The sequence below is a fragment of the Macrosteles quadrilineatus genome, unplaced genomic scaffold, assembly GCF_028750875.1.
Source record: "Macrosteles quadrilineatus isolate MER2022 unplaced genomic scaffold, UCM_ALF_1.0 Scaffold_2__2_contigs__length_208266976, whole genome shotgun sequence".
Classification (NCBI taxonomy): Eukaryota; Metazoa; Arthropoda; class Insecta; order Hemiptera; family Cicadellidae; genus Macrosteles; species Macrosteles quadrilineatus.
Genome location: NW_026542595.1, coordinates 114,814,952 through 114,842,859, shown reverse-complemented (window position 1 = coordinate 114,842,859; position 27,908 = coordinate 114,814,952). Strand labels below are relative to the sequence as shown.

Here is a 27,908-nt window from a genome sequence, read left to right as displayed (position 1 = left end):
TACCTGCAACATCGCTCACTTACCTTCATGTTGACCTATATAATAGTTTACTTACCTTCATGATTAACTTCGTTATAGTTTCCATACCTTTGTGTTTACCTACAGCAGGGGTTTCTTATCTTTATGTTTACCTACAACATCGTTTACTTACATTAATGTTTACCTGCAACATCGCTCACTTACCTTCATGTTTACCTACAATATCGCTCACTTACCTTCATGTTGACCTATATATTAGTTTACTTACCTTCATGTTTACCTAAAACATCGTTTTCTTACCTTCATGTTTACCTACAATATCGCTCACTTACCTTCATGTTTACCAATAACATCGTTTACTTACCTTCATGTTTACCTACAATATCGCTCACTTACCTTCATGTTGACCTATATATTAGTTTACTTACCTTCATGTTTACCAATAACATCGTTTACTTACCTTCACGATTAACTTCGTTATAGTTTCCTTACCTTCGTGTTTACCCCAGCATAGTTTACATACCTTCATGTTTACCTACAGCAGGGTTTTCTTACCTTCATGTTTACCTAAAACATCGTTTACTTACCTTCATATTAACCTATAACATCGTTTACTTACCTTCATGTTTACCTACAATATCGCTCACTTGCCTTCATGTTGACCTATATAATAGTTTACTTGCCTTCATGTTTACCAACAACATCGTTTACTTAACTTCATGATTAACTTCGTTATAGTTTCCTTACCTTCGTGTTTACCCCAGCATACATACCTTCATGTTTACCTACAGCAGGGTTTACTTACCTTCAGCAGGGTTTACTTACCTTCATGTTTACCTACAACATAGCTCACTTACCTTTATGTTGACCTATATAATAGTTTACTTGCCTTCATGTTTACCTACAACATAGCTCACTTACCTTTATGTTGACCTATATAATAGTTTACTTGCCTTCATGTTTACCTACAACAACGCTCACTTACCTTCATGTTTACCAAACTAACCGCTTAATTAGTTAAATGCTTACTACATTATTTAAGACATTACCACCACTCATAAAAAATACTTATTCTAAATCATATTCTCTTCTTCACAGAACTATGACTACTCTACATAAAATCTGCACAACGGCCTAAGATGGCGGAGGAGGTGGAACTATTGAGTGTGGACAATGTAACCTTCAACATGACCTTGGAAGACTACCTTCTGATGGCCAGAGGTCCCAAGCACCTCGCGCTGGAGGTCGTGGTCCCCATCACCATCATCTACTGTGTCATCTTCCTCACTGGAGTCCTGGGCAACCTGGCCATCTGTCTGGTCATCGCCAACAACAAGAACATGCACACGGCCACCAACTACTATCTGTTCAGTCTGGCGGTCTCTGATGTCACCTTGTTGTTGCTTGGTTAGTAGATTGGTTTTATGTGTTACTTCTGTGTTTTAATTTAAGTTTTGCATGCTCTCGGACCTATTGGTAAATTCGGCCCAGAAAAAAATTTAATTTGACTAAATCATGCATTAGTATTAACTTTTCTGCGATTTACTTACTTTTTCCCACATCAAAATTCATTGTGTAGCCTCTGAACTGTTGATTAGACTAAAATTTAAGGTACATACCTTCACGTCAACAGTTAATAAATGTATGGTCAAACCCACTACATGTTTCGCCTATACATAGGCATTGTCAAGTGATTCTTCAAGAACGTTTCGTCCATTGTAGACTCGTCAAAAACCATTTAAATAAATACACATAAAACACTATACATTGTACGAAACATTTAACACTTAGTAGGTCTACTATTTACCGGTCGCAGTACGGAGGCAGACTGGCTGGAATTATGTAACACCGACCCCTTCTCCGTTATCAGTCGTACTGCAAAGGTCAAACTGTTCCTGTCTATTGTTGTGAGCTATTACGGCGTTAAAAATTGAAGAAGAAATGATGATTATTATTATTAAAAGAATGGAGCGCATGGTCGATATCACCCCAGTTTTCAGGATTCTCAACGGAGAAAATGTTTGGGGATGTCTGAAATCAAAGAAATAATATAACCCAACTTAAATTACTTAACACAAATTATCAGAAAGGCAACAGGTTTCTTCAATTCTCAATGCTGGAAAAACTTTGTTGCAACATGTTAACTCGAATTGAAGTAGATCGTTTAGCACTCATTAAAAGTTATCAGTTAAAACTGAGTGCAGAAATAATGTGATGAAACCTTGACGACACAAATAGAGATATTTAAAATTAGTTTCTAACAAGTATTTAAACGACTCTAAGATGTAACTAGAATTACTCGAATTTAAGCATATGCGGCTCATTGAGCCGCACGGATTCTCTAGTAAAAGTATATTTTATGACAAGAACTGTGGTAACATTTATCAAACTACGCAAACACTATCTTAGTATCTTAAAACCCATGAAGGAATTCAAGGATAAAAAGTGCTTCTCTTAACTAGCAGATACTTTAAGTTGTAAAGGCTCCAATCGAATCTAAAAGAGCTCTTTACATTTCCTGCTCGGCCATATGGATTTGAAGTTGGAACTTCAAACACACACTATGCTTTCAAAGAAGTTTTTAAGAAGTCATTCTGCATAGAACTAGCACTAGTTTTAACTATTTACATGTCGTGTACAACCTTACTATATTACAGTTTTCCATTTACTTAAAAACTGATTTCATTCACTTGCAAAAGTTAAATTCACTAGACATTTTCATATTACAGTGTTTATTATTATTTATAACTTAATATATTAGTGAGTTTTTGGAATCGAGCTGGTCAACTGGTTGAGCGCGAGACTTCGCTACTCGAGCTTACTCGAGGTCCCGGGTTTAAGTCCCGTTAATCGCCAATGGATTTAATATAAGTAATAATACTGACCATCAAGACATAGCTGGTGTAATGTGAAACTGTTTCCGAGTTATAAATTAGTGTCCCAGGATGTGACGGCTTAACAAAAACATTGGGACTACTTAGCGGGACCACAGCCTGTTGAGATGCCCGGGACCCAGAAGACATGTAGTATTGTGAGCCCTGAATGGCGCTTTAAATAATAAACTAAATTCGTTCTGAATCAAATAGATAGAGGAAACCACGCAATTCAGTGGCAAAGTAAATAATAATACAATTCAGTCTCAAACATATGAAGAAATCATAGATATCCTTTGTGAGGTGAACTGCTCTCAAGTCCAAGAAAGAGAATTAACTAGCATAGATACAAATGATTTTGTTAAGCCGTCACATCCTGGGACACTAATTTATAACTCGGAAACAGTTTCATATTACACCAGCTATGTCTTGATGGTCGTATTATTATTACTTATATTAAATCCATTGTCAATTAATGGGACTTAAACCCGGGACCTCGAGTACCGAAGTCTCGCGCTCTACTATTATACCGGCTTGATCCCAAAAACTCACTTATATAGTAATTTCATTAATATGAAAATGTCTAGTGAAATTAACTTATGCAAGTGAATGAAATCAGTTATTAAGTAAATGGAAAACTGTAATATAGTAATGTTGTAAACTACATGTAAATAGTTAACACTAGTGCTAGTTCTGTGCATTAGAACTAAAAGTATCTGCTTGAATTCCTGCATGGGTTTACGATACAAAAAAGTGTTTCAATAGTTTGATAAATTTTACCACAGTTTTTCTCATAAAATATATTTAAATAGTCAATAGAATGTTTTGTTAAAAATAATAATTATATATGATTTCGCCCAGTAGAGAATTCTTGGAAAATTCTGAACAGTTTACTAACCTAATTTGTAGTTTTGGAATAAGGTTTTAGAATTTTATAATTTCTACTCTTAAGGGCGGGAGACCCTCTCAAAGATCGGGTTTTTCCCATAAGAAATACATAGAACAAATAACAAAAAATAAAAAATAAACAGCTGTATAGTATGAAAATGTCTAGTGAAATTAACTTTTGCAAGTGAATGACAACAGAGTAACATTACAGAGTGATTGTATAAGTAGTCTACTTTTAGTAGAATATTTTTTTCCAACTCATACTAAAATTTATTTTGAATTTATAAATAACATGTAAATAGTATACACTAGTGCTAGTTCTGTGCAGTGTGACTTTTCAAAAAGTCTCTCACAGCGTGAATAAAGCAGACATATTGTGTGGTTTCCTTGAAAGCACAGTGTGCGTTTGAAGTTCTACAACTCAAGATCGATATGGTTGAGCAGGAGATTGTAAAGAGAGCTCTTTTAGATAATTTTGGAGCCTTTTACAACTAAAAGTATCTTCTAGTTAGGAGAAGCTTTTTTCCTTGAATTACTTCATGGCTTTTACGATACTAGTTTGATAAATTTTACCACAGTTCTCATTCTAAAAGAAATACTTTATTTTCTTTTTCAAGAAATTCAAATGTCAAATGTAGAATATTGAGCTTCAATGCTCGTTTCCAATTTGAAGTTTAACGTAATTACGTCCGACCATACGGTCACAAGGAAGGCCTTGTAAAAATGATTCTTTTATATATATTTACCCTAGAGTATGCTAGGAAAATCCTGAACAGCGTATTACCAAGTTTCAGAAGTGAAAATTATAAAATAGCGATTGTTAAAAACATGATTTAGTTTCAGATTTTTGATTTTTTTTTTCTCAAATACATTAGTATGAACCCAGGTCAGGTGTCAATTAACAACAACGAAATATTTTTCTCGTTTTGTCAATCTCACCTATAACTGGCAAGACATGAGATATAGTGGTATAATTTACCTATATTTTCGTCGCAGTCAAATCAGCCTTTCTACTGAACCTTTTTTAGTTTTAGTAGTAAAAACAACTAGATTGGATTGGGGTGAAATAAAGGTAAACTAAACCACTTAAAAAAATTCTTACACAATTCTTCTATGAATATGTTATGCTTCTTTATAAGGTAGTGTACTTCATGACACACGTTTCGGAATATTTAAAACATAGTAGAACCCGCACGTAAACAGTCGTTTAGAACACGTACATGTATGGGTCGCTCAAGCCACAAACTTTGAGCATTTGGAACTGTTCTGCAAATCAATTACCGAATGATAAAACCATGTACAGTATTTTACATTGTTGTATCCAAACCAAAGGATTGTAAAATATTCAAACTTTGTAGGTTCTCGTAAATTGGTAAACACTCTCATGAATAACAACTAAACATAAACAGGCCACTTGTCTTTCTTTTCCTACGGGACATGAATATTTTCTTACGGGACATGAATATATTCCATTTATTACCGGCGTCTGCATCATAAACGTAAGTACATTTTCTTCGTGCTGGCTCTTGTAAGATACTTTTCATGTAAAATTACATTTTGATAGGGTGTTCACGTTGTTGGAACTGCTTGCTATTTCAGCAGCTACAAATTTTCTGTGTAGAATTATAGGTTGGATTTAGCATTAAAATACAAAAAGAGACTCATCAATAAATTAAAGATGTATGTAGTTAGAGTTCTGTTTCTGAAATTTCTTGTAATCATTTCTCTAACATTACAGAGTGATTGTATAAGTAGTCTACTTTTAGTAGAATATTTTTTTCCAACTCATACTAAAATTTATTTTGAATTTATAAATAAACTTAAAACATAGTATATTTTAGACTGATTTATTTCATCGGTTCCCAGAAATGATTAACATTTTTTTTGCAACCTAACATTTTGAAAACTTTCCTGTTTGTTTTACATAAAATATGATAAAAGGTTGATTTTCACAATAAGTATCTTTCAAAAAAATTATTTTTGAATGGTGTAGATTAAACCGCACTCTAAATAAAACGTTTTATTGAAGTCATCAGAAATACTCTTACCATTGAATTCAGTACATAATTATTATATTTCAAATGATTACTTAACCCACTTTTGGATTTAGTAGAGAAAAGTTATTAAACCTCACCTACAATTTACTTTCTTTACTTCAACTGCTTTACCATGCGCTGTTCTAAATAGGAAAATAATCATCTGTAAAAAGCAATTTGAAAACTGTACAATAGTATTATCAAGATCGAAAATTTAATTTGCACATCAAACTCTATGTTTTTACTCTCCAACTACAACATTATAAGGGAGCGAGATGCTCTAATAGGTGAGCGTGGGCCTTTGGTCTCTGAGGTCCTGGGTTCAAATCAGCCCAATCACTAATGGACTTAATCTAAGTGTTAATTCCATAGTTCCCTGTACACCTGTACTGAAGTAATGTGAAAAACAATTCTCGGCTAGAACCTAGAGAAATAAAAAAACAACTGCAGCATAACAACCTCTTCCTATAAATATTGTTGTTGGATGCTTACGTTTTGTGTAACTGTAATGTTTTTATTGTACCTTAAGTAATTGTGATGTGTTAGTAATACATTTAGCCTACTTTTATATATTTCAGGACTGCCCAACGACCTGAGCGTGTTCTGGCAGCAGTATCCGTGGATATTCGGAGAAGCTTTGTGCAAAGTTAGAGCTCTTGTCTCGGAGATGTAAGTTACACCTTAACTTTCGGATACTTACCGTCTCTCACAAGACTTATCGCGGCAAGATCTCAGACTTTCGCAACTTTAGTTTAGACTTATGTATTCTTGCTTCACTGGAACAAAGGAGTATACTGAATAGATTTTGTGTTCTTTTAAGTACATTGCTGTTTAATGTATTATAGCATGTTTTCTTTAAGTCAGTAGTAATATTATTGTAGAAAATACCCACCACTTATTAGCAAGATAATTGCAGAATTAATTGTAGTCGTTAATAGAAGTGGAAAAGAACATTTGCAGAAAAGGTGGTTAAATTAATTTACTTCCTTTTGTAAATTCAATTTTGGTCACCTATTGAGAGTAATTGAACATCATATTTTATAGTCTGTAATGTCGCCATCTGTAGACATTATTCTTTTATCTTTTACAATATTGTATTGTTACTCAAAAAAGTGGTTCACGTTTCCAAATTTACGCGCAAAGCCATATTTTTCTAAAGAAATCAATCAACGAATTCCATACGATCTTTTAAAGAAAGTGGTCTCTATTTTTTATAGTGCGCTGTGGTGGTTAGGTGGGGTTAGTTATGTTAAATGACACATAAGGTTTATTGGTAAATTAAATCTAGTTTACTTACTTAATTATATGGACGTTTTTAAAAGAGCAGTTGGTACTTTTTGTGTATTCAATTTATATCACGTATTGAGATTAATAGTACGTCCCCCCTTGTCGTTTGTAAGGCCTGTCTTAAATCAATCAGTATGTATTGTTTTATTTTAGACATTATTGTATCTTTATTTTAAAAGATTGTACACAAATTTAATTGTAAGCACCGACTTTTTTCCAAAGGAAGCAATAATTTCCTTAGGATATTTTAAAGAGTATGGTCACGACTTTAATAGCGCACTACTGTGATTAGGTTAGTTTAGTTTATGGTAATGACAAACAAGGTAACATAAACTAAAAAGTGATTTGTTAAAGACACAAATTTACAAAAATCTATTCGTACCAATATTTTCCTGTTATATTACTGTTAATAAAAAGATAAATTATTAATGACTTTTTGGACACTACGGTAAACTTAACTAATCAATCTAACCTAACCTAATCCAACCGTTGGGAACTTTAAAGAGTGGTAGCCTATCTTGGAAACCCCTCTCTTTACCTTCCAATAGTATGGATTTTGTTCACGTGTTGTGTATTCCAGGACGTCGTACACCTCCGTGTTGACGATCGTCGCATTTTCCATGGAGAGATACCTCGCCATATGTCATCCCCTCCATTCATACGCCATGTCAGGGCTGAGAAGAGCTGTTAGAATCATCGCAGTCCTGTGGCTGGTGTCTTTCATCAGTGCGCTGCCTTTTGCTGCCTTCACTAAGGTCAGTTTGAACAATAAACGTACTTATAATCCTCTTAAGTTTATTTTTTGATACCCTTATGTTCCTTAAGTTTTATGACTTTGAAGATAGAAAGAGATTTTCCTATTTCGGCCCGAAATGTCAACGATCTCCCCTTTCAAAAGAATTTTGTTTCCCACCTTAAAAGGGAAATAAAAAACATACATTTATAAAAGATACATGTCAAGCTAACTTCATTATTTAATAGGGTTTTTTATTTTACTTAGTATCTACGTTTTTGTTGCTGATTATCAATAGTTTCAATGCATTTAGTTTATATTTGCATTCGTTCAGTTAAAGTAAATCGTACAGAATATGGACTTAAGTAATTTCCTTTTTTTAAGTTTTTACTGAAGAATTGAAATATTTTGTTATTATTGTGTGTCTTAGGCCTATATATGTCATTATATCTTAAACACAATTCAAAAAGAAATGTGTCCAACGAAGTTTTACCATCTAAAATCTTTTTTTCAACCCATTCATTTACTTCTAAGTTGTTATGAAGGTTTCTAAAATAAGATTTGTTATTATTATTTTATTCTGTTGTTACACTCGATTTCTAAAAAAATCTACTCAATAATAAGCAATTTTCATTTGGGAATTAAATTGTTTGTAAATATCGTAGTCGAGAGCATTAGTAGCAAGCTTAAACCCCAGAACATAAAGGAGAAAAATGAACCTCCCAAGCAGACAAATGTTCAAGGATAATTCTTTTGGATCTGATCCAAATTGTCGAGCTTATTGCAGACCCGGCTTCTCTATTCGAAGCTCTATGTAGTTTATATTGCTGTTAACAGTTTGTTTTGCGGTTTCAACATTCTATTGCGAAAAGAAAATCATTTAAAACTAATATTACCGTCTGTTGTGTAGCAAATTCATGAGAATTAATTAAGAACTGTGTGAGAGTTAATTGTATGATTTTTTTTTTTATAGAATTGCAATTATGCATGGAGTTCAATTGAATATAGGCGTAGGGAAACAAAAAACTAAATAGTTTATTCACTAATAGAATCTTACTAAAGTTGATCCCTTTTTACCTTTGTTGCTGTAATTGTCAATAAATATACCAATTATTTGCTTTTAAGTTTCCGAACTTAATATTATTTTAGTAGCCAACACTTAGATCACACTGCATGATAAAACCTTAGAAATATAAAGTCAAACGCAATATTTTTATCGCGTATGTCAATTCCACATAATTAAACTGATTTTACCAAAACTACTCAATCCAAATGAATTAAAACTATCTGTCCAGTTTTAATTGCACAAGCTTATGCTTAGGACGATCAAGAAAGAAATGGTGTCCTGCAAGGATTTTTAGATGAAACTGGAATTCCAATTTCCTAAATCTCAATACTATTGCCAAATACAAATTTTACCAGGTTTTTAGTCAAATAAAAAACACCAATCCAAGTGAAGTAAGTCTATATTAATCTGTCTCAATTGTATTTTAATTTAGTTTATTTACTTCTTTTGATCCCAGTTGCTCCGGTTTAAATTCAACTAATACCACAAAATAAATTTACTTTGATTTTTTTTAAATTTAGGATCTTGAACGTATATAAATAGTTAGGACTAGGTTTAAAAGTCAGGATCCAATTCTTTTCCATGATACCATTACTACTTAAATACACGTTTTACACACACATTGTCTTGGTTGTCAGGTCAACTACATAGATTACCCGCCAGGTTCACACATCTGGGTGGAAGAGTCAGCGTTCTGTGGGATGCTTGAGGAGAACGTGCCCAAGAATCTGCCCATTTACGAGCTCAGCTTCTTCGTCTTCTTCTTCGTCCCATTGTGCGTCATAATCGCGCTGTACGCCAAGATTGGGCTGCAGATCCGGACTAACTCTCTGGGCAAAAGTGTGGACGGGACTGTACACGGGGAGACCAAGAAGTCACAGTCGAGGAAGTCGATTATTAGAATGCTGAGTGAGTTTCATTAAAATTTATACCAATCTTATAACTAAGACCACTTACTACCACCACTTAAGACCACTTACATATACAGTTAAATTTCTTTGTCTTTAATTGTGTCATGCTTGTAGAATAAGTTGGTTAAAAAAGGACGAATTAAGAGGAACACATTAGTTCTGTAGTTTAAATACAGCTGTCTTGTGTGTCAACATATTAATTGAGACAATGTTTTCTCTGTAGCCTGAAACCAGAATATATTTTTAGTGTCAGTCATCATAAAATCGTTCGAGTCTAGTCAACATCAGGGTATTTTTCCAGCGTTGTCATACATCAGAATATTGTTTGAGTGTTGTCATACATCAGAATGTTGTTTGAGTGTTGTCATACATCAGAATATTGTTTGAGTGTTGTCATACATCAGAATATAGTTTGAATGTTGTCAGACATCAGAATATTTTGAGTTTTGCCAGACATCAAAATATTGTTTTGAGTTTTTCAACACATCAGAATATTGAGTTGAGTGTTGCCAGACATCAGAATATTGCTTGAGTGTTGCCAGAAATCAGAATATTGTTTGAGTGTTTCCAGATATCAGAATATTGTTTGATTGTTGTCAGACATCAGAAATTTGCTTGAGTGTTGTCACACATCAGAATATTGCTTCAATGTTGTCAGACATCATAATATTGTTTGAGTGTTGTCAGACATCAGAATATTGTTTTGAGTGTTGCCAGACATCAACTATTGTTGGAGTGTTGTTAGACATAAGATTATTGTTCCGATATAGTCTAAACACAGACTATTGTGAAAGTGTTGTGGGATATTCGAACATTTGGTTGAGTGAAGTAATAAAACACAATATGTCTGATGTTATGCCGTGAGGTATTAAAACATTCTCGACAGATACTCACACTCTAGTATATGTCCTAGCCAGACATCATAATACTTTTAGAAAGGTGTCATTGCAAAAAAATTTATTTTTGTTTGAAAAGTAAATTATTTTTTTCACATTCTGAAGCAAGATAATTATTATCTTTATAGCTCCAAGCATCGTTCAATCTCATAAACGAGTTAAAAGAGATATAATCATTTTACCCGAGAAATACGATTTTCATCAAATAACTTTTACACTTTTTGTAGCCTCAAGCGTTATTAATCTGCAATATTTTTATTATGTTATGCAACTACATTCGTGTTGCTAAATCTAAATATTATCTTATGCAATCTGTCAAACGTCTAGCATTACAAGCTTTAACACTTTTTTTAAGATAAAATCATTCTATTTTCTCATTTTACTGTAAGGAGTTTAAATAATCTTTCAATCCTACGCAAAACGTCTTTCAAAATGTTTGCTTCGTACAAATTGAAAATCTAGAGTACTTTAAATATAGCTTAGTTCAAAAGTACGCAGCGTCCTACATTAAAGTTGCCTTTTCATGCTACAAATCTCTTGCAAATAAATTTAAACCTCTCAAAGAACTCTTCAAGTAGACTTACCTTTTCTGCTCATCCACAAGATTCCAATATAGTCTCGTTTCTCAATATAACGGACTATTTTGTAGACAAGTAAATAAATTGTATACTCTACTTTGATGACTTATTATACTGGATTTTGCAGACACTCTAGATAATTTATGTAATAAAATACAGAAACATTAATTTTTATATTGTTAACTACTACATTTAAAGTAATTGATGAAGTTAACAGATTTTTAACTTACATCAATATGTAAATATAAAATATATTTTAATTGTAACCATCTAAAATTACAAGAAGAATTTAATTCCTGTCAAACATTAAACATGACTATTTTGTTAATAAATTTACATTTTGTTCTTGCTTGATTATTCAATTTGTGTTGCCTTCCGCATTATTTCACGAGATATTAGATCCAAGAATTATTAGAGGCTAAGTTACCTATTTCTGTCCAAGTTATCAGAAAAAGTTTTAACTCTTAGTAGATCGTCATGATTATAAAAAACAAATTATAGTCACACACGAACATAGACAAAACCAGTTAAAAAGCATTTCCATATATACTTACTAAATGGTGGTGGATACCGAGTGCAGGCAAAGTTTTTTTAGTGTGGCCTTGGTGCAGGTCAAGATTTTCTAAAATAAATATTGAACGTTGTTATGGTTAAACAAAAACACATCGCATAAGTGTACACAATTAGCTTTTAAATCAATCATATGTATTTTTACTGATGTATATAAAACATCCAAGAGCATAAGAATCCTCAACATTAATTAAATACTGCAAATTAATTAAACTCATTACAGGGTGAATACGCAGATAAATAGATTGGACTCTCGACTCTGACAGCTTATCTATTAGATACTTAATTACTCTGGATAAAATTTGTAATATATTTATATAGGATAATATTAGTTTTGCGAAATTACAATATACTTGTTAGTAGTTTTATAATGGAGTAGTCCCAGCGGGTCAACTTTATTTTCCATTTGCTCTCTTTCAAAATTAGCGAATGACATTTTTTATTTAACATTTTTCACCAGTCATGAACTCAACAACATGCTAGCACTAAACTAGCACTTGTTTTTGCTTGAATTTGTTTCATCTTCTTACATTCATAGGAGTGTTCATATTTCTTTAATTAGTAACAACCTACCTTACTTCTATCTTTAACTGTAGAAGTAATCACAATCTTTATGTTCCTCATTCTTCATGTTACATCGTATGTAACATCCTGTGATTAAGTAAATTGATTTTAGTGTTAACCAACCTTTCTTCTACCTTCAAGTGCAGAAGTTATAACATTCTTCTTGTTCCTAATTCATAATTTTGGAGGAGATACTATAATTCCTCTACTCAGTAAAAACCAACCTTTCTTCTACTTCCGGTAGAAGCAGCAATCACATTCTTTATTATCATAATTCTTCATCTTATATTGTGGGATTGATCATATGATTGCTCTGCTTAGTAACAACCAACCTTTCTTCTAACTTCAGCTAAATACAAGTGTTCACATTCTTCATGTTCCTAATTATTCATCTTGCATCATTATGAGTAATTATATATTCCTCTGCTTAGTAATAACATTTTCTTCTATTGGCTTACAGCCATGTTGATTTTCCTCTAATTAGCAACAAACAATTTTTCGTCTTTCATCGGCTGTAGGAGTTCCTATCGTTTCATATTAATTGTAGGAGTGATTATAATATAATTCCTCTGCTTAGTAACGTCCTTTTTCTTTTCCTCATAGCTGTAGAAGTTATTTGTTCCGCAGCTTAGTAACATACTGTTACCCTTAACTTACAGTTGCATGAGTGGTCATATAGCTCATCTGCTAAGAAAGAACTTTTTCCCCTCTTTTTGCAGCCTAAAGAGTGATCATAATGTTCTGCCGCATAGTCACAAATCATTTCCCTCTACTTACGTAAGGGTGGTCAAATTTATCCGCGGCTAGGTTACAAAACCTTTCGTTCTTCTTACACCTGTTGGAGTTATACTATTCCTGTGAGTAACAACCTTTCTCCTTGCAGCTGCCGTAGTGATCACCTTCTTCCTCTGTTGGGCGCCGTTCCATGCGCAGCGGCTGCTATACATCTACGGCCGCGACTGGACTCACTACTACACGGCAAATGAGTGGCTCTACTACATCGCCGGCTGTTTCTACTACTTCTCGTCCACCGTGAACCCGGTGCTGTACAACATCATGTCTGTCAACTACCGCAACGCCTTTAGAGCGACGCTGTTCGGACGACGCCACCGGGAACTTCACTCCAGCTTCCGCGAGAGCTACGTGGACGGAAAGTGGCAGAGGACGCTCACGTGGCGGAACAATCAGGTGGGAATGTGTTCTAACGTGTCAGTTTGCAAAAGATGATTGATTACTTGGTTAGATAACTAGCATGAGACAACGTATTCTAAATGCATATATTAACCCATTCCAGCCCAAAAACTGTTGACTAAGTAAACAAAATAGCTGAGGATGGTTTTAGAGTTCTTGAATCGTAAAATCTGACATTAATATTAAATTTGTCTTTTTATCACTATTAAGTTGGAATCACCATAAATGAATGAATAAAGTGCTTTATTTTACAAATACACATTCCTCTTATAACACAAACATACACTAAATTAAACAATGGTCTACGACATTCTGTTTAGTTGGCACACCTAAATTTTAATACATAATACACATTTCTGAAAATTAAATTAAAACAAAATTCACTTTCCTAGCATATAGATATGAAATGACCAACTACATCAGTTTTATACAGAACGAAATAACATTTCATAGTGGTCTACATAACTTTTATGTTTTATTTATCTATTGTTTAAAACTATTATTTAAAGTTATCACCATGATTTATGGGTGGTTATGGTAAAATGTTTTCAGTGTCTATTCCTGAGATTTTTATTGGCTAAAACAGCTGAATTATCTAGGCTGTTTGTCCTGTATGGCTCTGGCTTTGGTAAAATGTTCTCAGCGTCCATTCCTGAGAGTTTTTATTGGCTGGAACAGCTGATTTCTTTAGGCTGTTTGTCCTGTATGTCTCTGGCAAAGGTAAAATATTCTCGGCGTCCATTCCTGAGAGTTTTTATTGGCTGGAACAGATTATTTCTTTAGGCTTTTTATCCCGTATGGCTCTGGCTTTGGTAAAATGTTCTCAGCGTCCATTCCTGAGAGTTTTTATTGGCTGGAACAGCTGATTTCTTTAGGCTGTTTGTCCTGTATGTCTCTGGCAAAGGTAAAATATTCTCGGCGACCATTCCGGAGAGTTTTTATTGGCTGGAACAGATGATGTCTTTAGGCTGTTTATCCCGTATGGCTCTGGCATTAGTAAAATGTTCTCAGCGTCCATTCCTGAGAGTTTTTATTGGCTGGAACAGATGAATTCTTTAGGCTGTTTATCCTGTATGGTTCTGGCATTGGTAAAATGTTGTCAGCGTCCATTCCTGAGAGTTGTTATCGGTTGGGACAGCTGATTTCTTTAGGCTGTTTATCCTGTATGGCTCTGGCATTGGTAAAATGTTCTCAGCGTCCATTCTTGAGAGATTTTTTTGGCTGAAACAGATGATTTCTTTAGGCTGTTTATCCCGTACGGCTCTGGCATTGGTAAAATGTTCTCAGCGTCCATTCCTGAGAGTTTTTATTGGCTGAAACAGCTGATTCCTCTAGGGTGTTTGTCCCGTATGGCTCTGGCATTTGTAAAATGTTCTCAGCGTCCATTCCTCAGAGTATTTATTGGCTGGGACGGCTGCTTTCTTTAGCCTGTTTATCCCGTATGGCTCTATCATTGGTAAAAATGTTCTCAGCGTCCATTCCTGAGAGTTTTTATTGGCTGGAACAGATGATTTCTTTAGGCTTTTTATCCCGTATGGCTCTGGCATTAGTAAAATGTTCTCAGCGTCCTTTTCTGAGAGGTTTTATTGGTTGGAACAGCCGATTTCTTAAGACTGTTTCTCCCGTATGGCTCTGGCATTGGTAAAATATTTCTAGCGTCCATTACTGAGAGTTTTTATTGGTTGGAACAGCTGATTTCTTAAGGCTGTTTCTCCCGTATGGCTCTGGCATTGGTAAAATATTTCTAGCGTCCATTACTGTGAGTTTTTATTGGCTGGAACAGATGATGTCTTTGGGCTGTTTATCCCGTATGGCTCTGGCATTAGTAAAATGTTCTCAGCGTCCATTCCTGAGAGTTTTTAATTGCTGGAACAGATGATTTCTTTAGGCTGTTTATCCTGTATGGTTCTGGCATTGGTAAAATGTTGTCAGCGTCCATTCCTGAGAGTTGTTATCGGTTGGGACAGCTGATTTCTTTAGGCTGTTTATCCTGTATGGCTCTGGCATTGGTAAAATGTTCTCAGCGTCCATTCTTGAGAGATTTTTTTGGCTGAAACAGATGATTACTTTAGACTGTTTATCCCCCACGGCTCTGGCATTGGTAAAATGTTCTCAGCGTCCATTCCTGAGAGTATTTATTGGTTGGAACAGCTGATTTCTTTAGGCTGTTTATCCCGTATGGCTCTGGCATTAGTAAAATGTGTTCAGCGTCCATTCCTGAGAGTTTTTATAAGTTTTAACAGTTGATTTCTTAAGGCTGTTTATCAGATGATGTCTTTAGGCTGTTTATCCCGTATGGCTCTGGCATTAGTAAAATGTTCTCAGCGTCCATTCCTGAGAGTTTTTATTGGCTGGAACAGATGATTTCTTTAGGCTGTTTATCCTGTATGGTTCTGGCATTGGTAAACTGTTGTCAGCGTCCATTCCTGAGAGTTGTTATCGGTTGGGACAGCTGATTTCTTTAGGCTGTTTATCCTGTATGGCTCTGGCATTGGTAAAATGTTCTCAGCGTCCATTCTTGAGAGATTTTTTTGGCTGAAACAGATGATTACTTTAGACTGTTTATCCCGTACGGCTCTGGCATTGGTAAAATGTTCTCAGCGTCCATTCCTGAGAGTTTTTATTGGCTGAAACAGCTGATTCCTCTAGGGTGTTTGTCCCGTATGGCTCTGGCATTTGTAAAATGTTCTCAGCGTCCATTCCTCAGAGTATTTATTGGCTAGGACGGCTGCTTTCTTTAGCCTGTTTATCCCGTATGGCTCTATCATTGGTAAAAATGTTCTCAGCGTCCATTCCTGAGAGTTTTTATTGGCTGGAACAGAAGATTTCTTTAGGCTGTTTATCCTGTATGGCTCTGGCATTAGTAAAATGTTCTCAGCGTCCTTTTCTGAGAGGTTTTATTGGTTGGAACAGCTGATTTCTTAAGGCTGTTTCTCCCGTATGGCTCTGGCATTGGTAAAATATTTCTAGCGTCCATTACTGAGAGTTTTTATTGGCTGAAACAGATGATTTCTTTAGGTTGTTTATCCCGTACGGCTCTGGCATTGGTAAAATGTTGTCAGCGTCCATTCCTGAGAGTATTTATTGGCTGGAACAGATGATTTCTTTAGGCTGTTTATCCCGTATGGCTCTGGTATTAGTAAAATGTTCTCAGCGTCCATTCCTGAGAGTTTTTATAAGTTTTAACAGCTGATTTCTTAAGGCTGTTTATCAGATGATTTCTTTAGGTTGTTTATCCCGTATGGCTCTGGCATTAGTAAAATGTTGTCAAGGTCCATTCCTGAGAGTTTTTATTGGCTGGAACAGCTGATTTCTTTAGGCTGTTTGTCCTGTATGTCTCTGGCAAAGGTACAATATTCTCGGCGTCCATTCCTGAGAGTTTTTATTGGTTTTAACAGCTTATTTCTTTAGGCTGTTTATCCTGTATGGCTCTGGCAATGGTAAAATGTTCTCAGCATCCATTCCTGAGAGTTTTTATTGGCTGGATCAGCTGATTTCTTTAGGCTGTTTGTCCTGTATGTTTTGGCATTGGTAAAATATTCTCGGCGTCCATTCCTGAGAGTTTTTATTGGTTGGAAAGGCTGTTTATCCTGTATGTCTCTGGCTTTGTTAAAATGTTCTCAGCGTCCATTCCTGAGAGTTTTTATTGGTTGGAAAGGCTGTTTGTCCTGTATGTCTCTGGCTTTGGTAAAATGTTCTCAGCGTCCATTCCTGAGAGTTTTTATTGTCTGAGGCAGCTGATTTCTTTAGGCTGTTTATCCCGTATGTCTCTGGCATTGGTAAAACGTTCTCAGCGTCCATTCCTGAGAGTTGTTATTGGTTGGAACAGCTTATTTCTTTAGGCTGTTTATCCTGTTTGGCTCTGGCATTGGTAAAATGTTCTCAGCATCCATTCCTGAGCGTTTTTATTGGCTGGAACAGGTGATTTCTTTAGGCTGTTTATCCTGTATGGCTCTGGCATTGGTAAAATATTCTCAGCGTCCATTTCTGAGAGTTTTTATTGGTTGGAACAGCTGATTTCTTTAGGCTGTTTATCCTGTTTGGCTCTGGCATTGGTAAAATGTTCTCAGCATCCATTCCTGAGCGTTTTTATTGGCTGGAACAGGTGATTTCTTTAGGCTGTTTATCCTGTATGGCTCTGGCATTGGTAAAATGTTCTCAGCGTCCATTCTTGAGAGATTTTTTTGGCTGAAACAGATGATTACTTTAGACTGTTTATCCCGTACGGCTCTGGCATTGGTAAAATGTTCTCAGCGTCCATTCCTGAGAGTTTTTATTGGCTGAAACAGCTGATTCCTCTAGGGTGTTTGTCCCGTATGGCTCTGGCATTTGTAAAATGTTCTCAGCGTCCATTCCTCAGAGTATTTATTGGCTAGGACGGCTGCTTTCTTTAGCCTGTTTATCCCGTATGGCTCTATCATTGGTAAAAATGTTCTCAGCGTCCATTCCTGAGAGTTTTTATTGGCTGGAACAGATGATTTCTTTAGGCTGTTTATCCTGTATGGCTCTGGCATTAGTAAAATGTTCTCAGCGTCCTTTTCTGAGAGGTTTTATTGGTTGGAACAGCTGATTTCTTAAGGCTGTTTCTCCCGTATGGCTCTGGCATTGGTAAAATATTTCTAGCGTCCATTACTGAGAGTTTTTATTGGCTGAAACAGATGATTTCTTTAGGTTGTTTATCCCGTACGGCTCTGGCATTGGTAAAATGTTGTCAGCGTCCATTCCTGAGAGTATTTATTGGCTGGAACAGATGATTTCTTTAGGCTGTTTATCCCGTATGGCTCTGGTATTAGTAAAATGTTCTCAGCGTCCATTCCTGAGAGTTTTTATAAGTTTTAACAGCTGATTTCTTAAGGCTGTTTATCAGATGATTTCTTTAGGTTGTTTATCCCGTATGGCTCTGGCATTAGTAAAATGTTGTCAAGGTCCATTCCTGAGAGTTTTTATTGGCTGGAACAGCTGATTTCTTTAGGCTGTTTGTCCTGTATGTCTCTGGCAAAGGTAAAATATTCTCGGCGTCCATTCCTGAGAGTTTTTATTGGTTTTAACAGCTTATTTCTTTAGGCTGTTTATCCTGTATGGCTCTGGCAATGGTAAAATGTTCTCAGCATCCATTCCTGAGAGTTTTTATTGGCTGGATCAGCTGATTTCTTTAGGCTGTTTGTCCTGTATGTTTTGGCATTGGTAAAATATTCTCGGCGTCCATTCCTGAGAGTTTTTATTGGTTGGAAAGGCTGTTTATCCTGTATGTCTCTGGCTTTGTTAAAATGTTCTCAGCGTCCATTCCTGAGAGTTTTTATTGGTTGGAAAGGCTGTTTGTCCTGTATGTCTCTGGCTTTGGTAAAATGTTCTCAGCGTCCATTCCTGAGAGTTTTTATTGTCTGAGACAGCTGATTTCTTTAGGCTGTTTATCCCGTATGTCTCTGGCATTGGTAAAACGTTCTCAGCGTCCATTCCTGAGAGTTGTTATTGGTTGGAACAGCTTATTTCTTTAGGCTGTTTATCCTGTTTGGCTCTGGCATTGGTAAAATGTTCTCAGCATCCATTCCTGAGCGTTTTTATTGGCTGGAACAGGTGATTTCTTTAGGCTGTTTATCCTGTATGGCTCTGGCATTGGTAAAATATTCTCAGCGTCCATTTCTGAGAGTTTTTATTGGTTGGAACAGCTGATTTCTTTAGGCTGTTTATCCTGTTTGGCTCTGGCATTGGTAAAATGTTCTCAGCATCCATTCCTGAGCGTTTTTATTGGCTGGAACAGGTGATTTCTTTAGGCTGTTTATCCTGTATGGCTCTGGCATTGGTAAAATGTTCTCAGCATCCATTCCTGAGAGTTTTTATTTCAATTTAAAATAAGAACGTTACAATACCTGCAGACTGTCGTTAGTGGTCGTTGAATATTCAACAGGATTACGCGTTTCGGTATTTGTTATACCATCATCAGATCCTATACAAAACTTGAAGTTTTTTGACTGATGATGATACGTCACAGTTTTTCAGGAGTATTTATTGCCCGGAACAGCTGATTTCTTTAGGCTGTTTTTCCTGTATGGCCCTAGCTAAGGTAAAATGTTCTCAGTGTCCATTCCAGAGAGTTTAACTTTACTTATCCTTTGAAGAACAGGTGAATGAGTTTCTTGTGAAATTGAACTTTAAGAGAAAAGATTATACACTACACTAACTGAAACAGTCTTTTGGAGAATTATGAAAACCGATTATTATGATAGCATGTACCAAACACAGTCCATTTTTATAGATTCATATTTATAGTACCTCTAGTTCAAGGACAGCAATCCAATGAAACTAAAATGATTTCTAGGAGTCTCATGAAAAATAAAACTCAATTTTTTCGTCTCAATGAATATAATAACAAAGTAAAATTGTTAATAGAGTACTAATCAAGTACACTAATAGATGCATTGTTAAGTTTCTTCGATACTTATACAAGTAAAAAAGATGTTGGATATTTTGATTTTGTTGAAAACCTATTTGCCTCAAATTTACTTCCCCAATAAGTTGAGAATTTAATCTTTTGAAAATTTTCTTCAATAGATTTTATTTAACGGTGAATCCTAAAAAATTGTGTCTTTTTGTTAAGTAATATTGTAGCAATTCCATTGTGGTCTCACAAGAAACTAACGCCTCTTCATGTATTAAAATTTTAAACAGTTTTGCATAGGTGTTTTTAATTTTTTTGAGGTGTATTGAATGCTTTTAACTAGGGTGTTATAAGGCTTATGGATCACTATCAATTACCACGACCGAATATACACGAGGCACTTATCAAAAAGCTATTATTACAAACAGCTAAGTATTGTATTCCCTATTTTATATAGAAAGATTCAAAATTTTCTCATGGTTTTTTTGTTTGTTTCAGAGTCCTCCATCAACTAGGGACGTGGTTGTGATAGTCACTCCAGACAAATGTTGCACCACAGTCACTACCAAGACTAGGTACTGGCCCAAGACACTACTAAGAGTTACCATGGGTAGAGACCCACCAGAAGATCAACACGACAAGGTCTGCATACAGATGGAAACATGTATCTAACTGAGACAGATCACACAGGAACCCCATGTGTCTGGTTCATCACCAGGCTTTTTTGACCAGAGCCTTTTCCAAGCTCCATGTATGTAGCATTTCAGGATGAAGTGCTTTGCAGTCTCGTCAGACTTGGTGTTTGCTGAAATACCTGCATCTTTACCCTCAACGAACATAGGGCTGAACCTAACCTTCTTTGAAGCCGGTGGTATTCATCTCTTCGACACACCACTGAGGCTCGGCTGTAAACGAATGGAAAGTAAGAGTGAGAAGATTCTTCCAATAGGAAAAAGAAGAAGAAAGATCAAGCAAAAGAAGTGTTCTTTCTACTCATAGAACCTATACAAAGAAGAAGGGTCCGGGAGCTGGCTAGGGTAACTCTGGGTTACCAATCTACAAGAAGCCTCCCGTTTAGTTGACAGACAACTACCCCTGAGGAGATGTCGTATAACAAGAGTTATCAGCTTAACTGAGGAATATTTTGCACAAGTTATTTTACTTCATAATACAAATATTTCACTTGACTTTATCTCGAAGAATAGAGGGAAAATGACTACCACAAACAAAAAACATAATTGAAAAAAATATATTTTTTTTCGGTTATGATAGGTTATTGCAAGTTTGGTAATGATAATGACAAACTGCGGGAAGTTAATAATCATATAAGTTGGGCTCATGATCTTCAATGGTCAGCTGTACGTGAAACTTAACTGTACGAAACTTGAATTTGATGAAAGATAAGGTGAACATAGACGTTTTGTTGTAATCATTTAATTTAATAATAACGTACATGATAACATATGTTTGGTTTTTAGACGTTTGGTTTGGATAAAAGATTTTTGAGTCACTTAATTTGTCTCTTAGTATTGACGAATATTGGTTAATTTTGATGACATAAGCAAGTTAAATGAAAACATCCTTCTTTGGATATATGCATTTGTAAATTTCATTATTAAAGGATGGTGCCTTATCGCTATTGGCCAATTGACTTTTTAGTAAATGAAATGAAATGAAATGATGAAATGAAATGAAATAACATATTATTTCCCAACTGGCATAATACATTTCGTGGTATTTACATAATAATTATACAATCCTTAACGTAAGAAAATATAATAATTACAAAAGTATAATACTGTATAACTAAATGGACAGAGAAAAAATAAAAATACCTTATCAAATTAAAAGGAAAATGTCTACATAGGCAGGGGCCTGTGCGTAGACATGAGTTGCGGGTAAATTGTTGTAAATTGTTAAGTATCAGTAGAACTTTGAGAGGATCTTAAATAGCAAAAGCAATATATTTTATTTGTAAAACCAGTGATCTAAGATGCATTAGTTGTTTTAATAATTTGATTTGTATGACTATTATTAATTAAATATGGACATACAGTACTTCAACTATTAATATTATAAAACTACACAACTTATATTTAGATAATAAATTGACGATACGGGAAATATTGCTTGTGCAATTGTAACTGGAATTACTAAACATTCTTAGTACAATCAAATTTGTAGAATAAATTCAGCATGAATTAAATACCACCATACTAATGAATGCATTTTACTTAATCACTGATCAATTGGACATTCCAGGTATTTTAATAAAGAAGTATTAAACCATAGCTTTGAATGTCAATTGCTATGAAATCCATTGTTATAGTAACAGTATAATAAATTTTAATACATAACTAACTGTAAAATGTTCAAATTATTTGGCTAATAATGAAATTCCAGGTACTTTAATTGTCATTGAAAGTATTAAAGCATAATTTTAAACGCTGATTTGTTATGAATTGTATTGTTTTAGTTTTAATTTATTTTTTTCACATTTTCAACTATGTAATGTTCAAATTATTACAGTGTACCATCACTTAATTACCTATTTCTGTTGGTTAATGTTTTATACAAGGCTGGGTAATATTGTATACATGTGTTTTTTAAGTTGTAGAAACGCAACGTTTGAAGTAATATATGCTAAGTGGTTTGAAAATATTCCAATACACTAAATACGTTTTATATGTTTATCCTCCTTAATAAAATGCCATGAAAGTTTACTTTTAACCTTGTGGTTGTCTGAAATAGTAGATGACAACATTGACTTATTGATCGTAAGAAATAATTTAAACTTTATAACATGTTAGTTCAGCTGTTATTTGTTTTACTTATAAAAACTTTAATTTGGAATAGTAAATGTTTATAAATGTACTCTAATCATGGTATATTACCCAGGAAATGTTGTCCTTATAATCCATTTTATCTTTGACTAAACACAGAATAGACTCCCCATGTAATGTAAAAATTTGAAGCAAAAAATGTGGTGCAATTTGTTGAGATGGTCTACCAACTAGAGACAATTTTCATTGTTAAGAGATAAATCAATCAACTGTTTGCTATGATACTGCGTTGATTTTAATATATATTCAACCCAATACATTAGTACCTTCTGGTGAGATGGTCCTGAACTTCATCTATTTTCTTGGCTTCAAATTTTTACATTAAATGGGAAGTCTATTATTTGTATAGTGAATTTACTACATATTGTTACGGAAAAATGATGGTTGTCGGCTTTAAAAGACGGGTAAGATCAATTGCAACATTTTCATCCCGACAGTTAGATTTCTAATTCTTGATCAGAAAACTGACCAAAACTAGATTACTTAAGAATAGCCGTGCATTCACAAGAAAAAGCACACTCATTTTATTCACGGGAATTGTTACACACTTATGAAAGTAATCATACTATAGAGTCTATAACATGAATCTGGTTTAAAAATTAAAGGTCGGTTTCCTAAGTATACAATATTTTCATAATGGAACAAATAGTTAAGACATTTTACGGTCACTATCGATTTTTGCATTTCTTTCAAAAGTATGCCTCTGATTTTCAAAGTAGAAGACTATTTGAAAGGTTAAGGTAAAATACCTGACTATGATATTCATATAGGTGAAACAGTTTTGTAAATGAATGTACTTTTCGCTGCTCATTAGAATATTAAATAATTTAAAGTGTTCTTTGTATGTCATGTTTTCTTACCCAATCCACCATACTCTATACCAATAAATATTTTATAACTAATCTTTACATCATTAATTAATTAAGGCTTTACTAGGTATAAGGAAATAGCGCAATACATTCATACCTGTTTAATATTTGTCTTAAGTTAAATTTATCTTGTCCAAACATGGCTTAATTTAAATTAACAATATAGAACGTGTTGTTATCGGTTACATATTGTCATAACAAGGAACTGTACCAATACAGGGTGATTGGTATCAGTGTGACAAAAACTTTTTTTGTGTAATTACAAAGTAAATGAAGTGTGATGATGCATATCAAATGTTTCAAGTCTAAAAATTAACTTCCCAAAAAAATTATTTTATGTTTTTCAAAAATAACCATGCTTTTAAACTTAATACAGCGATTTCTCAATTACCTGTTTATGGATTTGAGTAGATAATGTCATTTTCGTGTTCTACATTAAATTTTGAACAAGAATAATAGAAAATGACGGAGGATCAGTGTGAGCCATTTTATAAGCTTTCCTACCATATGCTACACCATTGAGCTTTAGTGGTTTGAAGACTACAAAGCATGGTGTCTTTAACATTTAAAACATAAAAAGTCGGCATGTATTAAGCAAAAGTTGTATTTTTGTTTCAGCTTGAACAGTAAAAACAGTAAAAAAGTTCCCTGTTTTCTGGTATTCAAATTACTAAAACGAACAAAAAATATATAAATCTCAATAGTGTAGCATATGGTTGGAAAGCTTATAAAAGCTTATAAATGGGTGTGTTGCTAGCCTAGTGGTTAGCGTCTCGGACTTCGGTGCGGGAGGGACGGGTTCAATCCCTGGCACATCCACAAAACTTCAATGGGTTTGGACCGCTTTCCCTTAAAAGTGTTTGACTTAAAAATGCCACTGGCGTAGATACGATAAAAAAAGAAAAAGAAGAAAAAAATGGTGCAGTTTTTAACATATTCCGACACCTTTTTGTATACAGGGTGTGAAAAATGCAATAGACCATTGTTTTTTTTTTAATTTTTATCATACGTCTTAATTTTTATCTTTGAGTCTATTTACAATGGAGTTTTTACAACTGATCCTCCGTCATTTTCTATTATTCTTTTTGAAAATTTAATGTAGAACACGAAAATGACATTATCTACTCAAATCCATATACAGGTAATTGAGAAATCGTTGTATTAAGTTGAAAAGCATGTTTATTATTGAAAAACTTAAAATATTTTTTTGGGAAGCTAGTTTTTAGACTTGGAACATTTGATATGCATCATCACACTTCATTTACTTTGTACTTACACCAAAAAAATTTTGTCACACTGAGTACCAATCACCCTGTATAACTATACATAATTAATTATACCGTTGAAGTATACATAATTATACAATTGGATTCTACATTTAGGGATGACACATTCCTGTATCCTGATACAGACTCCTTTCAATTATTGATAAGAAATTACTCTACCTTTTAGGCTAGAAATTCCCAACAAGAAACCATTCAAAGAAATAGAAAGACAATGAAAATATGCTATGCAACATAATATGCTATGCAACATGTGCATTGGGATTTTTCTTAAATGAAATTTGGTCAAAAATTTCGCATTTTATTATCGCGACATTGCTAGGAGACAACAATATAATTTTTATAAGTATGACAAACGTTTCCTGCAATGAGGTTAATAAGTTTAGCCAAGTAGCTAATATTACCATTTAATTGCCTTTGCATCTTATACACATATGGCCAACTGATGAAACGTTGTGTAAGCACTTCTTTATGTTTAGGAACTCACGTTTTTAATTGGAAAAGGATGCAAATTGATTAATTCATATTTTTAAGGTTTATAGAAATTGTTCGTGAATAAGTAAAGAAACGACATAAAAAACATATCTCCTTTTTTATCTGCCGAAAGTCATTGTTCCGTGTGTTGATAGCTACTTAACAATAATATACATGACTAAAAACAGCCTTCCTTAAATCTTAAAATCTTGTTTGCATCACTGGCCATCGAAAAAGAATTGTTTTATATACCAATCAAATACTTAACGATGCAATTATTAAGAAGATAATTATGAAAGTGTTATTGTTGTTAAATTCAAATTCAAGATTTTTTCTTTTACCATAAGTAGCTCGATATAGAATGGTTCCATAGGTATTCCGACCACGTCTTGTGATCGCTTCGGTATTCCACAAGCACCCGGTTTGGTCTTGGATATAAATCATCTTGATAGATTAAAAGACAGATTTTTTCTTAAGTAACGTTGTCAAAAATATTCTTCCTCAACTATTTATTTACTAAAGTTTCCATCCGACACGTTTTGTTGTAACCTACTTTCTGTAATTCAATCAGTTATTTCGTTGTTGAATCTCGTACTTTATATTTGATCTACAGAATTTTCCACTCTTTTAACAATCAAAACACTAGCTGTTGCCCGTCGGCTTCACCTTACGTATTTTGAGGGTTTTCCACAACTATACGCCCGCTAAAGTTGCGATTTCGCTCTCAGGTACACCCTACATACATTTCTACCAAAAGTACTATTCCTAGTCTATTTTCTCCACTCATAATTATACCCTAAACAAAGTTTTCCAAAGCTACGGTTCATTTTTATTAAAAAGTATTAGATTGTCTATCTTAAAGTAGCCTTAAGTAACACAACCTTTATTTTGAAACATGAAGTTCCCTGTCATTATCTCGGCAATCTCCTGATTTAATATTGTTGATTTTCGCTGTAACTTGTTATTAATATTTCTTGGCCTACCAAAACCACATTTAATTATTTTTACCTGAGTTTACTTTATTTAAGTATACTTGATTGAAACAGGATTTTTTATACGTTTTAATGTACACGAAGCACGCCTTATATCAAACAATCGATTAAGTCACGTTCATAAAGTACCCGGAGTATATAAGATGTCTAAATCCTTATGAATAACACGTGCTCGTCAAAACTGCAGATTTAGTTAAATTCTTTTTGATTGCATGCCTAAATATTTTCGTAAAACACCACAAAAAATATATATAAATATGTATAGTATTTAGATTGGGTGAAATTGATTAAATTACGGACATAACCTTTGTAATTCAGAGGAATTTGTGTAGAATGTTTGTACATTTTTATTCAAACGAGATCTTAAAGAATGTTTCTACATTTAAAATTTGTGAAAAGTAAATCTACGCAAAACGACAGAGTAATTTTAGGTGGCAGAGATCGTTTTCCCATTAAACCGAGTTGTAAAATAAATCCCCGACCAAGGCAATTTGTTGAGTGTTTCATCATCGGGTCTTTTATATGGGAAATATTTAATTATTAAATTCGCATACGTTGTATATAAGTTTTCTGAAATAAAACAGTATTGCGTAGAAATACTGGGGTACATATACAGTAATGTCATACTATCTTTTTTGTTTTTAGGGTCCACAGAAACCTGGTCATAAAATATGAAATTTGTGATTCTGAAATGCCAGTTTTGACTACGTGGAACCTTTTGATATTTTTCGCAATGTGTATTTCTTATAGACCTTTAAAATTTAATTTACTATTTAACCTATTCTCTAATGTAACATTATTCCTTGTGGCTCGTCCGCAGTATGACGAAAGTCAGAATTTACTTAAAAAAAAATCTAAATTTGTTTATGGTACTTATTTTTTATTTTATTTTTTTTTTTTGTATAAGAACTTATTTACCTGACTCTGTTTATTTTATGAATTTTAAATAAATAACTCATTGGAATGTGTTGGTGCTCAAGAATATCTAGAGCTAGCATTTTTTATGCACTGGTGGTATTAAGTTTTGCACACTGCATTAATCAATAGAGCAATCATGTTTTTGTACAGGCAAATATATTTTTTAGATATGGGAACTATTAAAAATATTTGATATTCAGTTTCTGTATTTGTTTTAATTTAAAACAATTTGGCCATATGTCAGACTTCGTCAGGGTTCTGAAAGATATGTCCACAATCAAGAGAACTAATTAGAGTTTCAAAATATATATTTTTTTTCATTTAAAAAATAATTAGTAAAAATAGAAAATCTTACAGATAAAAAAAGGAGTTTTTACAATTAACAGTTGTTAAAAGTAAGCATTTAGTTACTCTATATCCATAAGTATTACTACACCTCGCAGCTATAGACGAAGCTTTTAAAATAGTTATATTTTTTACTATGGCAAAATGTACTTTCTGCAAAGGTGCTTTTCAACACAATATTCTACATTACAATAAAGAAACCAGTTCAAATGTATGGAGTATTTTACAGAGATAAG

The 27,908-nt window shown here is 33.9% G+C and overlaps 1 protein-coding gene across 1 annotated transcript in view; it reads left to right on the top strand.

The window, feature by feature from the left end:
* LOC128986610 (neuropeptides capa receptor-like) overlaps window positions 1-22,236 on the top strand; it is a 51,367-nt gene extending 29,131 nt beyond the window's left edge. Inside the window, exons 2-7 of the mRNA XM_054407060.1 lie at window positions 1,078-1,386; window positions 6,355-6,445; window positions 7,644-7,818; window positions 9,501-9,771; window positions 13,265-13,569; window positions 20,447-22,236. Of these exons, the coding sequence (XP_054263035.1) occupies window positions 1,119-1,386; window positions 6,355-6,445; window positions 7,644-7,818; window positions 9,501-9,771; window positions 13,265-13,569; window positions 20,447-20,620 (1,284 nt within the window). The 5' untranslated portion in view covers window positions 1,078-1,118 and the 3' untranslated portion in view covers window positions 20,621-22,236. The remainder of the gene's footprint in view (window positions 1-1,077; window positions 1,387-6,354; window positions 6,446-7,643; window positions 7,819-9,500; window positions 9,772-13,264; window positions 13,570-20,446) is intronic.
* The last annotated feature ends 5,672 nt before the right edge of the window (window positions 22,237-27,908 follow it).